General features: G+C 46.2%; 7 protein-coding genes and 1 non-coding gene across 8 annotated transcripts; 3 read left to right on the top strand and 5 right to left on the bottom strand.

Annotated features, from left to right (window-relative positions):
- Window positions 1–1,205: 1,205 nt before the first annotated feature.
- On the bottom strand, window positions 1,206–1,415 carry M421DRAFT_16706 (ankyrin; the record flags this gene model as incomplete). Its single annotated transcript, XM_033587738.1, has 1 exon — window positions 1,206–1,415. A coding segment is annotated over one exon (210 nt), but the record flags the coding sequence as incomplete, so codon positions are not given.
- A 586-nt stretch (window positions 1,416–2,001) lies between these two features.
- Window positions 2,002–2,868, bottom strand: M421DRAFT_78037 (uncharacterized protein; the record flags this gene model as incomplete). The annotated part of the gene is made up of 1 exon (XM_033597372.1): window positions 2,002–2,868. One exon carries the CDS (start codon window positions 2,866–2,868, stop codon window positions 2,002–2,004), a length of 867 nt encoding a protein of 288 aa, XP_033442757.1.
- Window positions 2,869–3,081: 213 nt separating this feature from the next.
- Window positions 3,082–3,672, bottom strand: M421DRAFT_12071 (Tetratricopeptide repeat family; the record flags this gene model as incomplete). The annotated part of the gene is made up of 1 exon (XM_033587293.1): window positions 3,082–3,672. A coding segment is annotated over one exon (591 nt), but the record flags the coding sequence as incomplete, so codon positions are not given.
- Window positions 3,673–5,763: 2,091 nt separating this feature from the next.
- M421DRAFT_426844 (uncharacterized protein) lies at window positions 5,764–7,566 on the bottom strand. Its single transcript, XM_033594512.1, has 3 exons — window positions 7,107–7,566; window positions 6,354–7,054; window positions 5,764–6,294 (listed from the first exon to the last, which is right to left on the bottom strand). The coding sequence occupies exons 1-3, from the start codon at window positions 7,496–7,498 to the stop codon at window positions 5,984–5,986; spliced, it is 1,404 nt and encodes a 467-aa protein (XP_033442755.1). The 5' UTR covers window positions 7,499–7,566; the 3' UTR covers window positions 5,764–5,983.
- A 279-nt stretch (window positions 7,567–7,845) lies between these two features.
- On the top strand, window positions 7,846–9,140 carry M421DRAFT_426843 (uncharacterized protein). The gene is made up of 4 exons (XM_033594511.1): window positions 7,846–8,299; window positions 8,354–8,619; window positions 8,667–8,914; window positions 8,965–9,140. Exons 1-4 carry the CDS (start codon window positions 7,936–7,938, stop codon window positions 9,020–9,022), a joined length of 936 nt encoding a protein of 311 aa, XP_033442754.1. The 5' UTR covers window positions 7,846–7,935; the 3' UTR covers window positions 9,023–9,140.
- Window positions 9,141–11,023: 1,883 nt separating this feature from the next.
- Window positions 11,024–12,538, bottom strand: M421DRAFT_10501 (uncharacterized protein; the record flags this gene model as incomplete). Its single annotated transcript, XM_033587088.1, has 6 exons — window positions 11,024–11,113; window positions 11,179–11,264; window positions 11,320–11,675; window positions 11,729–12,078; window positions 12,129–12,369; window positions 12,417–12,538. The coding sequence occupies 6 exons, from the start codon at window positions 12,536–12,538 to the stop codon at window positions 11,024–11,026; spliced, it is 1,245 nt and encodes a 414-aa protein (XP_033442753.1).
- Window positions 12,539–12,869: 331 nt separating this feature from the next.
- M421DRAFT_t130 lies at window positions 12,870–12,957 on the top strand. The gene has a single exon. It is a non-coding gene; the product is annotated as a tRNA-Gly (tRNA).
- Window positions 12,958–13,389: 432 nt separating this feature from the next.
- M421DRAFT_20314 (uncharacterized protein) lies at window positions 13,390–13,650 on the top strand (the record flags this gene model as incomplete). The annotated part of the gene is made up of 1 exon (XM_033588138.1): window positions 13,390–13,650. A coding segment is annotated over one exon (261 nt), but the record flags the coding sequence as incomplete, so codon positions are not given.
- Window position 13,651: the final 1 nt, after the last annotated feature.

Below are 13,651 nucleotides of genomic sequence, written 5' to 3'. Positions count from 1 at the left end.
GCTGGGATCAACAATTGTATTGCTATCTGTTGTCGTGTTGTGATGATTGTGTACGGAGCTCTCAGCTCTGAGGTAAGTGCACTTGCCCACTGGGCGGTACCTTCTACAACAAGATATCATGTGACTTCACCCGCGTGGTTACAGATCGACAGCATGAGGACAACATCGTAAGTTTTGTCGGCTCTGTAGTGAGAGAGGCATTGTTCCTTGTAAAATCATGCTATGCGACTTATAGATGACATAATTCGTGGGGTGAGGCACATGATCCTCGCACAACAAGAACTTTTCTGCACGGTGGGTTTTTCGCGTCGCAGGGGGGGACGTTACCACTCCACTTCCTTGCTAGACGCTATCACACACTTTTGGGCTGCATTCAATTCTCTTTGCGTACATAAGGCTTTGTGCAGCCGCTTGCTTCACCGACTTCATAATCAACTGCATAGACGCAAGGTTGTAGCAGCCCAATTGTTACTACACTCTTCTGGCAAATTTCCAACACCAATCTACATACACTCTCTAGCCCCAGACTAGGAGCGCATGTCTAAACATCCTCATGATTTACAGTATCCCCCTGGGTTATGTCTATAGCCCCTACAAGAGTAACCGCGTCCACTTCCATAAGGCTTTCAAGATCTTCTGTTGCAATCCTTGGAGGATGCTCAAAATCAAAGGATTGTCTTGAGGCAAACCGAAACATGGTTGGAGACGGTGGGTGACAAAACAAAGGTGAGAATGGCATGTTCGGTTCGCGGGATGTCTTGGTCGAGCGCCATCCCTTGAAAAATTCGCGAATGCGTTCACAGCTCGTTGCCTTCCGGCGGTTGCATCTACTGCCTAACGTTGCGGGACTGGAGGTTCTAACTATTACAAAGAATAGACACATTATAAGGTTCAAGTGGATCGAAAAGGCTATGTTATATTGAAGATAGTTGGAGAGCTCAACTTAGGCGTCGGCGAGCTCTAACAAGCCTTATATAACTATAGCTTTGCAACCCTATAAATCTTTCTTCCTAAATTTCTATTTTCGAAATATCCTAACCGCCAAATGGGATTTCATTGTTGAGAATATTATAACAATTCACAGGGCAGGGAGACAAGCTCAAGAACTCGCCAATGGCGTTCTTGCGGGCCTCCCAAGATGGAGGACATGATCCAAGCTCTTGGAGAACTTTCACTGCCTCGTAGCGTTTAGTTATACTCGCCTGATCTATAGGAGTCCATTGATTTCGAGTTTTGGCGATAACATCCGCTCCGGCATACACCAATAATGGCATGACGTTACAGGACCCTGTGACCGCTGCTAGATGAAGCGACGTGTTTCCATGGTGGTCTTGTGCGTTCACGTCCGCTCCAGCCTTAATTAAAAGACTGACCGCAGCTGTTCTATTGCGCGCTGCAGCGTAATGTAGTGGGGTTAAAGAGCAGCTATCTACTGGAAAAACCTCCATCTGAAGGTCGTGAAACTTCCTAAGGAGTGGCTTGATAAATGTAGTTAGGCCAGATCCACATAGACGATGCAGCATAGTAACTCCAAACTCGTCTGCCCGTACAATGTCCATATTAGGGTCGGCTAGGAGGCGGAGAAAGGTTTCAGGCTGGTTTTGAACAGCAGCCCGCTCGAGAATTGATCCAGATCCTCTACGATTGTACCAGAACGATACATTGTGCAGCTGCATGGTTAATTCGTATCCCTTGTGGTGTTTATGTACCCTAGCAAGTTCAGAGAGCCGTGTAATTGCGCGCGCGTAAAGCCTAGAGCATGTTTGAACAATGCTAAAGATGTCTCTAGACGTGAGTTCAGTTAGAATTATGTTAACTAATTCTGCAGGCAGGGCCAATAAAGACATTGTACAAAAAGAAGTGTTGTAATAGTCTACTGTTGCTGACCCTTAAGTACTATAGACCTATCTTGAAAGGGCTTGTCTCTATGTTACTCATATATCGTTCTCCAAAACCAAAATCCAGGTTTTCAGCACCCTTCTTCCTAAACTCTAGATGCTCTTATCGGATCTCTACAGCTACATAACAATGTGAAGAATACAAAGTATGTGTAATAACAAACTGAACCTCCCCTCTACGTTGGGTCTCCTCTAAAAAGTCATGAAGGAAGCCTATCACAAAGTTTCCTCTGATCTGTCGCGCGCTCGAGCCAGATCTTTCCAGTGTGAGACAGTGAGTTGTTAGGTCCGACACGTTACCGAGTAGACTCTCGTGTGTTCTCAGGCCAAAAAGCTTTTTAGTAAGATTATAATCCATGTGTAGAATTTTGCCATTGCAATCATTGTATGTTGATATGTACGTGCGTACGTGCATGTGGGGTCGTGTACTTAAGAGTGGAATCCATCCGGGCAAGTTGTTTGGCATTGTACCAGCCAGGTACGGCGCACAGAGGATCCAACGGGAGAAGGAGGCAATCTGCCTGGCAACTGATGTATCAAAACGAGATTGAAGTTCTACAAGACTGAGATCTTCCGGCACAAAGCCTTGTTCAGATATTTGGCGGAAATCTCGAACTAAAGTTGGGTGGCTTTTTGAGTCTCTTGAAGAATCCGATACAAGAACAAAGAGGTGGAATTCCTGGGTTGCGGACAAGACACTGTATGGCGTAGAATGACGTAGTCTCTTTTGAAGTCTTGCAACATCTGAGCCAAGAATTCGAACTTTCATGCCGGATTCCACCATCTGAGAGATTACAGAAGAATCTTCAAAGACATCGTCAAGGAAGTTAAGGTACTCTCCTTTCTCCCATTCTGAAAGATTACAGCAAGTAGCCTGCAAGAGCCTTGAGATATCAAATGGGCGAAGGAGAGATAGTATAGCACTACGAAAAGGTTCAATTCGAACAAAGAGATCTCGAAGGGTAAACATTGCTATATAATTGTTGGATGTGTAGTTGGTATGGTAAGTTCAAGGGGCAGATTTAATGTGTTATATCTTATAGAGGACATAGATTGTACTATGGGGCTCTTTGGTTTTATAAATTGATTTTGGAAAGTCAAATATGTAAATTTGAGAAACAATTACAAAAGACACAACGATAACACCCTAAATCGAGAGCTAGAACATGTGAAGACTAGCAAAAGTTGAAGGATGATTGTAACCAAGCACTCGAACTTTGTTAGCTACTGTCCTCCAAAATAACCATTGCGACTGTCTGAAGTCCCCCTTCTGCTTTAGCAGTATAGCCTGATTGGTCATGCTGGCTAGCGTAGCAGGATGATCTAAGCCAATAGTGCTAAGAAATCCATCAACTGCTTGCACGTTCAACGTAAACGCCTCTCTATACCTACCTTGTCGCTGTAGAGTTAATGCGAGGTTACCAATACTCTTCAGAGTATCAATATGAAGATCCCCTAAGATGTTTTTGCTTAATTCTACTGCTTGTTGACCAAGGTACTCCGCTTCTCTGTATTCGCCTTTATGGTATAGTACCAAGGATAGATTGCTAAGGCTCGTGAGTGTTGAGGGGTGATTCAGTCCAAGCGTCCGGCTAAATCCGTCTAGGGCTGATCTGTTCACTATCTCTGCCTCCTTGTATTTGCACTGGCTCATCAAGACTCCTGCTAGTGTTTCCAAACTGATAAGTGTTTGTTCATGATCATGGCCCAAGACGCTTTGTCGAAGTTCAAGCGCCTCAAGTATCTGAATTTGGGCTTCTTTGTAGTATCCTAACCTCCATAGATACCAAGAGGTATTTGTTAGGATCTGACCCCAGGCCTGTGATAGTTCGGCAGAATGCTGGTAGAGGAAGCGTCCCTGGTATAACCATTTGGCAAAGGGTAGAAGTTGCTCGCATCGCGTCCAGTTTTCGAACTCGCCAATTGGAAATTCTTTTGCTAGCTGCTGGACCAAGTACTCGTACTGATTGCAGTCCATCAGCCCATACGAACTAGCCGTGGGCCACTCTGTCGTTGCTGTACTCCAATCTTCTCCGCTGGCGCTGGCATTTATCTTTGAATATTCAACATTGTACTGCTGCGATTTGCTAGTACTTCTTTTACGCCGCATCCGGTTGCATATAGCTGCAATAAGGTTGTGTAGTATACTAAGATGTCTTTGCATACTCTCTAGCGTTGTATGAAGGTTGATAGCACCTTATAGGCCTTTAAATATGGCTAAGTTAACATAAGCACTTTGCTACATAAAGAGGTAGTGTAATCCTTTGCTATTAATAAATTTTTCAACTCGCAGTTTAGAAATACGCTTTTGAAAAGTGGATAACAAGATTTTAGAAAACAGAACATAGCAATGTTTTCCTACACAAATAGCCTGTGTTAGTATTTGCTATATACTATAGTATGTAGTACTGCACGTATATCCGTGTTAATGTTCTATGTACGTTTTGCCAACCCAGTTATCCAATCTTTCTCTCGGGGGCCAACACGTTTTGAAGGTCTCTACATAGACATGTTCGAAACGCACATTAAGCAATGCACTTGTTGCAAATTGCTCTCTTATGGGGGTCTAATATCTTGTTGCAGACAAGGGAAAGCTCTCGCGTACTTTATCACCCTTAGCTTCCAACAAACTCAAGATGGGACTATCTATAGTAGTGAGAAGGAGAATGGGCGTCCTGTCCACGTGGAATTATATAAGCAACATAACGCTACAACAACCCTTTTAAGAAACAGTGCTGGCACTTAAAGAGATTGGTAGTTAAAGTGCGCTTAAAAATTTGAAAGAGGTGGTATACTATGGTAAAGTTATTATTTAACTTTATATAACTACTAACTAACAGTTATTAGATACTCTAAGAGAGGATTGCTACATTCTAGATCTGTTAATGCTATTTTTAAAAGAGTTTCTTACATAAATGCAATAAGATTAGAGTACGCATAGACAATAGTTGTTACATTAACGCACGCTATAGCTAGCAGGCAAATTTAAGCAATTAGGTAGCTCTTAATAGGGCAGGCATAGCAGTATAGTAAAAAGGCAAGCTAACTTACGTTGTGTCGCATTCGCGGTTATGGTTAGCGCGATCACGTTCATATTATTATATGGTTACAGACACTCCCTAACACAACAAATTTAGCAATAAGTTAGAGATATAGATGTTCTCGGCTTTGTAGCCTTAAGCTACAAAGTCTGTTCTCTTCTAATATCTTGTAGAAATAGTCCCTGCTTACCGTGCAATACAACAACTTAGTACAAGCATTACGCGACCGCCTCGCTTTGACAGGCAGTAAGTGCGTCGAAATCTCATGCATTCTGTTAGAAGTTTGTCAACTCACAGCTCGTTGTAACATCGTCCTATCCCGAGCACTGTGCTTGAGCTCGAGAGGTTGTCGTGCATCTATAGCAATTCCAAGTCTGCCTGTTAGAAGTGCCAGATGAAGAGACCCCGCACATTGTGCTTAAAGCAGCTTAGCTGTAAGCTATTGCTGCTGACATAAATTCGAGCCGTGTGGCTGTGGCTGTGGCTGTGGCTGTAAAAGCACTTTTGCTAAGCGTTCCAGGGACATCTGAAAACTGGCTCGAACTAGGAGCATGGCTAGGTTCGAAGATCCAGCCGTATAGCTCATGTCAAAGCCGCAATCAGAGTCTCATACAGCCATCATGCAACTTCAAGATGCAGCGTAATGCACGACTTACCTACACGAAGGCTTACATGCCCTAGAAATAAACTATCGCGCCGCCCTTTAGCTCTGCAAAGCCGCTGTTGATCCCTCCTCCGACCTACCACGTCCTAATCCTTCTCGAGCACATCGTAATTGATACACATACCAAGCAGTAGCCGAATACCGCTTCAGCTCTTGGAAGGGCAACATCATGAGTTGGCTGGCGTCTAATGAACAAGGTAGGCATGTCTTAGCCAGCGGGAATAGCTAGGGACGGAGATCAACTGGCATGATACAGAATACTAGGATCCGAATGTAGGCTTCAGTAAGCAGAGCAAGTGTTGCTAGAAGCATGCTGCCCCTTTTCAAGACAGTGCCAGTATTCCTCCTTTATCACCCTGTTCCTTATATTTCTATTTCTCTCAAACACTTGCTCCAGCATCTGTATCCACACTTCCATTTGTAGCTGCCGAAGCGTTACTGTTTGTTGTCTCAGTTCCTGCGCTTGGAACACATGATTGTATAGACGGCGTTGGGCGAGACGACGAAGGTGTCACTGAGCCTGGCGTAGGTGCGAGACTCATACGCGATGCGGCCAAGCTCATCCGCGAAGCAATTTTTGCTTCACGTTTTCTTTGTCGTGCGGCAGTAGCCAGCGCCTCTCTGGTGCTCGCAATCTCTTCGTTTTCAGCGCCTCTTCGTCTCATATTCTGTTCCATCTGGTGGGTCTCCTCTGGGCTAGGTCAGACTTGCAGCATCATTTCGGAATATGGGATTAGGTCGATTACATACCTTTGCTCAATGGTGCAAGTCTCGATACGTTATCATGTACGAGCACAGGATCGGCCAGGACCAACATGCCTTCCTCTATTATGAACCTTCGACCCAGCAGCAAGTCGAAAGGAGCATCTTCTTGAACCAAAAACTCAGTCTCCCACGATCTGGCTGAGTCCCTTGTCCATAGTACGGAGATCATGCCTTTCGAATAGAATAAATGACCCCCGGCACCTGTGTAAGGAACTTCTACTGCGGGTTGAACCAGGCTCTGTAGTCCAAAGCGCTCTACAATGGAAGCTGCTATCCAATTATCTGCACTTGCGGTATCAAGTGAAGCACAAACTTTGGGTCCTTCTTCGCTTGATCCCTGAATACCAATTATGGTTGCGAAGAATTGAAATGGGTTTGATGTGCTCTGCGCTCCTCTAGGTCGTTGATAGATGCCCTCAGCCGCTCGTCTCAACTTTTCTAAGATGTCTTCCGAGTGATCGGCCTCATCACGAGTTCCTTCCCGAGACTTGATTCTTATCGTAATGGGTCCAGGAGTGTAATGACTATTATTGAACACAACTTGGAGCTGCTTAATGAGTGATTCCGTTTGCTTTGCAGAGTCCGCTCCCCCCTGGGACAAATCTAAGTCAATGCTGATAGGTCCGGCCGTTTGCGGTAAAGGTTGGTCGTATGCATAATTGGTCAGGAGTCCCTGTGTTACGCCGCTGGTTTACGATTAGCGGAAAGAAACGTTGTTGCTCAACCAAAGATACTTACTCCATGACTATATCCCTGAGAATCTTGACAGATCTTCTGTAGTCTTTCATAGTCTCGACCAAATTGGCTTCAGCGCCCGACGCTGGTTTCTTGCTCTTCCGCCCAGATTTTAATACATACAACTCGTCGATCTCGGCCATCACCTTGACAAGATGTCGCTGACATAGTCGCAGTGATAGTCTAGCGCTTTCCGGAAGCGAAGACGTGCCCGAAAGAGCTATTTGCCCTACCTCCTCCAAAATTTTGTTGTAAATCTCGACTTCTAGTTGGACGGTGGTCAACTGCTCGAACTCGCTAGTTTGGAATTCTTGGAGGTGTTTGAGGTGTTTGAACGTTTCCTGTGCAGTTGAGAGAATAGAGATGGTGGCGGCAGTGATTGATAAAGGGTCCATTTTTGGTCACGGATACGTAGAGATGGTCGTTTGTATATAGTTTTTGTGATTGTGGTAGAAGACTGCCGGCAACTCTCGTTGGGGATGCGAAAGTCTTTTAGCATTCCATAAGCTGGGGTCCAAAAGAACTCCGCGCCATTCGGAGCGACCGACACGTCCTAATTGTGATTAATCCAATGATACAATTAGGAATGCGCCGCTTATCGCCATGTACTGCAAATCCTCACTGCGGGTGATACGGCGTCCAATGACGAGCTAGCACGTATGCACGCTTTCGTAACCGTGCAGGATGTGCCTCTTCAGCTGAAGCTACCGCTGACTTCAGGAATACGATACGACCTAAATGGGAGGACTTGTTTCGAGTATATCAAGGTTCGCTGCTCTCGTAAAGCTAGAAAATCAAGATTGACTCTGTGCGCTTGCTTGGAGACGTTACAATGGATTTACCAGCATCCGAGCTCGGCGCTGAGCAACAAAGGGAAGGCGTAACCGTGGCTTCCATGCGCGAGAGAGCACGCGATGGCTATCCGTCCTTAGCAGAGCTGATGCACTCAAATCCCGATAACGCCATATTTCGACGATTCGGAGAGCTCAATATGCTGCATTTGTTGCGATTGCAGGCAGAATTGCAAAACATGGAATCTGAGCTACAAAAGATAAGAGAGGAAGACGCAATGTCGAACGATCCTATTCGCGAGTGCTATGCGAAAGACTTCACGGCTATGCGCGACAATGAAGAAATCGGAGATTCAGAGCAGTACGAGCAGGTCATCAAAATCGGAACGAAGCTACAAGAATACAGTATGTTGTAGGATCCATCTTCTTGGGGCTTTAATCGCTGCTAAACAGGTCTAGACGCGGCTTTGAACCTTGTACTGCAAGTGACAAAGGCCAAAGAGCCGACAGAGGCTGAACTGAAGCGTCTATTAGGCTGGTTATCTAGAGCGAAAGGAGGAAACGGCTTTCTCACGGGTGAAGAGGCCAGAGTATGGCAAGGGAATGATTCATCCGAATACATCACGCTGTTCCCGCGTGACCTCGAAGATGATGCTTTCACGACTTTCCTGGGTGGTCGCTTGCTGGATATGTATCATGGCATCATTGGATATAAGAGACGCAGAGTACGTGCATGGACTGAGAATTCTGGCTCTGCTGACAAGTGTATTAGAAGTACGGCACGGGCGCCCGTGATTCTGAGCTACGCAAGTACTCAGTGCGGCGAATTGGCAAAGCCAGCAATATTGCCGTTGCTGCTGTATCATCCATTCTGCCGACCTTGGTAATCCTCGGCCTCTACTTCGTGAAGCGTATGATCGTAAGAATCGGGCTTGTGATCCTTTTCACAGCAATCTTCTCCGTCGCACTTGCAGTGTTCACATCTGCTCGCAAAGTGGAAATCTTCTCTGCAACAGCAGCGTATGTGCGCTTCTTTAGGATTTGCAGGAAACGAGCTAATATCATTGTAGGTTCGCCGCTGTCGAGGTGGTCTTCATTGGAAGTAGTAGCACCAATGGTACTGGATAGCAGGAACCTTCTTGATCCATTCTTCGAGTGTTATATGTTGTAGTTGAAGTGAGTAACAAGATGGTGTTTATTTCACGAGCCAAAAGCAAAGACCAATAATCCTAAAATCCTGAATTGCCCGCGTTCTATTGCATATGACATAGGAGTTGCTTCAGCGGAGACTGCGTCAGGAACCGCAGACACTATTAGACGATGTACCGCCAGTGTCAAGTTCTTCTGATCGCACTCGCGCTGCAGAGTCATAGAGAACGAATGATAAATAGCATATGAGCCTATTGATATAGCCGCAACGGATCAGAGCAGACATCAGACGCTGATAAGGTTTTGAAGTGGGCTGTGAAGGCAGCCTGGAGAGGCGGCACACGCGAAGACGCTGACCGGTAGCGGGGCGGGGAGCGCTAGGCGCTAGCAGCAAAGAGCCCTGGTGGCGTGATTCAGACGGCCAACAAGCTTGGTGTACCGGTAAGCAGCCATAAGTAACAGCTAGGCTGCTTTAAGCGATGTGCTCGGATCCTGCTGCTCTGCCTATTACAGCACGCAGGCTTAAAACCAGCATAGAAGCACAGCAACATCTTGTAGTCAAGCATAACTCTCGGGATACCTCTGCTGTGTGCTAAGCTACAAGCTGACAGACTTTTGTTAGGATACGTTAGGTATCAAGGCACCTACGATGGACTAAAGTAGGTAAGTTACGTAATGCTTGAAGCACGTCGTTCAATTGCACGGTAGCACAGCGTGTAATTACTTGAGCGACACTTGGCAGAAAAGCAGTTCACAGATTCAAGATGTTATTCCGAGAATCTAAATCACTTTAGCTAGTTGTAGAGTTTATTATATCGAAAAGCAATTTTAGCGTCTCGCTACGCAGGGTGTCTCGGCACGCAGAGTAGGACATTACATCTCTAATTGTAGAATCAACTGTGGCGTCTTGTTCTCCATCTTCGTTTAGGAATCAGGATCCTGTTGCAATTAGACTAACGATCAGACTAACGGTGGCTTATCTACTCGTTAACCTGGAATTCCAATTCTTAGGTCATGCCATAGAGACAACACGATGCCAGTTGCAGTGTGACTAAAGCGATGATAGCAGGAAGCAGTTTAATTGTGTATTTGTATACGATTGACTGAGAGAACATAGAAGATACATTAAGAACGCTTCCCACGCTACCAAAGGCTGCGCCTGCCTACTTCACTATATCTCCCTTCAAGAGAGCTTGGCTAGACACCATATGAATGTGATGAACCTCATGGAAATGAATTCTCAATTCATCTTTAGAAGCGTGTTGAACCCCACATCCCTCAATTGGGCATGCTAGGGGCCCTTCTGGCCTTCGTTTGAGGTGAGTTTCAATATGCGTCCTGAGGTGGGTTACATCTGACCACAACCTATCACAGCTTTTATAGTCCTTAAAAGGACACTGACCTTGACCAATTACCATTCCACGCCATAGGATCACGCCATAATCCTGGCTGTCAAGATCCAAATCTGTACAATAGTGGCTTTCCCACAACGCTGGCGCTACGGGAAAAGCGCACTGATAACAGAAGTATGCATCGCGAGTATTGCAGAAGCAGTCCAGTAGATGGGAGGCAATTCTTGAATGACGCAGATTGTCGATCTTGAGGTGACAGTAAGGGCAATGTCCATCGGCGTTGAGCGGCAAAACTGGAGCTGGATATAAGGGTCGAAATGGCCTAGGATCGGCAAGAGCCATCAGCGGTCGAATGCAGCTACCTAGAGAAGCGCTCTCCGCAGTCCAAAGCGTCTCAATCACGCTTGCTTGATGCGGGTTGTATTTCAGCATCTGCTTGAATCTTACTGTCGGTATCGGGCGCAGACTGACCGGCATCTCGGTGCCCACGAGTGAGGAATCTTCCAATTGTGGAGCTGTGCTACATCTTGCTTTCTCTGAGTATTGAGCGAGATCGACTTTGTATTGCTCACGACGTGCTTTCCGATATACTGATTCGTGACGACTCTTAGGATGAGCGGCAGAAACCTTATCCAGAATATCCTTTGATGGTAATGGGAGTAGTCCCATAATCGCTCTTGGAGGCTTGGGACCAGAAAAGTCTCGAGTCAACGCGATACTTTGAGTGTATTCAGTGTGCGACGTATCCTGCGGCTGATCGTACGCTATCGCTTGAGCATCTACGCTGATTGTAGGTGCGGCGTATGCGTGCCATGTTCGCTCGCCTTTGTGACCAAGGGCTTCCTGAGTGCCCTTGGAACTTGCATTAGCTGAAAACAATCAGTAGGATGTAGATAGCTTTAGCACTTTGCGAGTTGCACATACCTTCTAATTTGTTGGCCACTCCACGCCTGAAGGTATAGGTTGTAACTGGCTCAGTATAGCCGCACTCTTCACATATCTCCTTTAGGAAGGTAGTAGTAGACATGGCCGTCATGATACGATCTGGCGAAACAGCTCCTCCGGGCAGCATCTTTCGAAAAACTGGAAGGGACTGCTTGTCTTCCTTAATGCCAAACAATCGTGAGCCCGCAGATGTAGGGACCCAGCGATTATCAAAGTCCTTGGGTGACATTTGCTGCACAAACACGTCATCAGCCAAGGCGAGCGCAATGAATTTGCGTACAGGACATTTGAACCGTTCCTTTGGGTCCATGTGCTCGTTCAAAGTCACGGTTTTCCTGTGCATATTAGCTCTATCGTCAATCAGCTTTTTGCCACAGACTATACCTACACTTTGCTCTGGATGCCTCGCGCAAACTTGCGATTTCGTAAGGTGATCTTGATTTGGTAACGCAGCTGACCCTCTCTTGCAACAAGGCTGAGGGTTATGTCCCCATAATGAATGCCTTCGTTGGAACCTCGGTGCGAGGAAGATTCTGTTACCTCCCCAGTTCGCAGACCCCATACTGAGACAACGTGAAGCCAGAATGAGAACTGTACCATCATTCGCGGATGCGCATACACGCGTTCACTACAGTTCCAAAGGTAGTACTGGATCTCATCTGCATCAAGGGCGAATGCTACAGATTTGGGCCTCATTGCAGTGGATGCTCCCCTTGTATTGGCAAGTTCGCGGATGAACTAAAGGGGATAGTCAGTTTTATTAAAGAGACAGACAGTTATAGACATACCCTCTTAATGACGGCAATGTCTTTGTTGTGTAAAGCAAAGTTTTTTGCAAGACGTATTCCACGTCGCAGCTGCTGGAATTCCTTCAGGAGTGTGGTTACTGTGATTCGATCACTTATTTTCCCAAGTCCGGTTTTGACTCTCCACGCCATGAACGCCTTCACCCAAGGTACCTTCAAGTCCGATTGGAATGGTGCGGTAACTTCACTCTCATTGTAAGGAGACGGGAGGTTGACAGCGAATCTGCTGAAGTTAGACACTATCGCACGTTGTATGTGGGAGACATAAACCTTTTCCACAGCTTCAATATTCTTGTAATACCGTCTCTGTCATAAGCCTCAGCGGCTTCTTCAATCGACACGAACGGATTTTCATCCCCAGCTAGAGCTGCAATATCATCAAAAAGATCCATGTTGTCCATACTTGCTATGTATTGAGCCGTTAGACGAAGAAGTCTATGCGTAGTATTGATAAGTATGGCGGAGCGTCTGGAGCAGGAGCAGACCAGACGACCTCAGTCAGCATCTGCCATACCCGCCATTCCATTCTTAGACTGTACGGGGCTAGACGTTTCTGCAACTCGCTTTTCAATTTTTGGATTCTAATTATGTTCTGTTCAGCCACGTCGAGCTTGGCAGAGAAGCACAAAAAGTGGATCCCGAATTTCAAAAACGGACTGTCAATTTGGAAAGTCATCAACGCAATATATTACAAACAATTAGAGAAGCTCTATATCGTGTCAAGCATCGGTGGTTTAGTGGTAAAATTAGCCGTTGCCATCCTTCGTAGGACAGTCTCGGCTAGCCCCGGGTTCGATTCCCGGCCGATGCAACACTTTTTTCTCTCTCTTGTCACTTCTTAAAATATCAACTTGCAAGGTAAGCTAGTCCATATACTTTCCGCGCACATATGGTTCCCGCGCACCCCACCACAACGCGTACCTCTGTTTTTGAAGCTATCTATTGTCAACGCCACATACCCAAAATGGATCCTAAGGAAGTTGCTATCCAGTCTGCTATTGATGGTCTTGTTTCTGGTGTTTTTAGGAGCCAGCGGAAGGCGGCTGCTGCGTGTGGGATCCCTGAATCGACGCTGCGAGGCCGGCTACGCGGTCAACAACCACACGCGATAGCTCACTCAAATCAACAACGATTGACGCCGGAGCAGGAGAACTTCCTAGTAGAGTGGATACTGGAAGAGGACTCACGTGCACAGCCACCATCTCATCCCCGTGTGAGAGAGATGGCCACCCGAATCCTCCATATGAACGGCGACCACGAGCCACTCGGGCATCTATGGGTACCCCATTTCATCACACGTAACCCACGCGTCGCCTCTATAGTTGGACGAACGATTGAGAGCGCAAGGACTACAGCAGCTAATTATGAGACAATTCGCGCGTTTCTGGAGCTATTTGAGCGTACTCGGATTGAGCTGGGTATACAGTATGAAGACATATGGAACATGGATGAGACTGGGGTTGGTCTTGGGGTATGTACCAACACCAGAGTGGTTGCCAATTCAT

This window comes from Didymella exigua, assembly GCF_010094145.1.
Source record: "Didymella exigua CBS 183.55 unplaced genomic scaffold M421scaffold_69, whole genome shotgun sequence".
In the NCBI taxonomy this organism is placed as follows: domain Eukaryota; kingdom Fungi; phylum Ascomycota; class Dothideomycetes; order Pleosporales; family Didymellaceae; genus Didymella; species Didymella exigua.
This window is presented reverse-complemented; position numbering and strand designations above follow the sequence as displayed.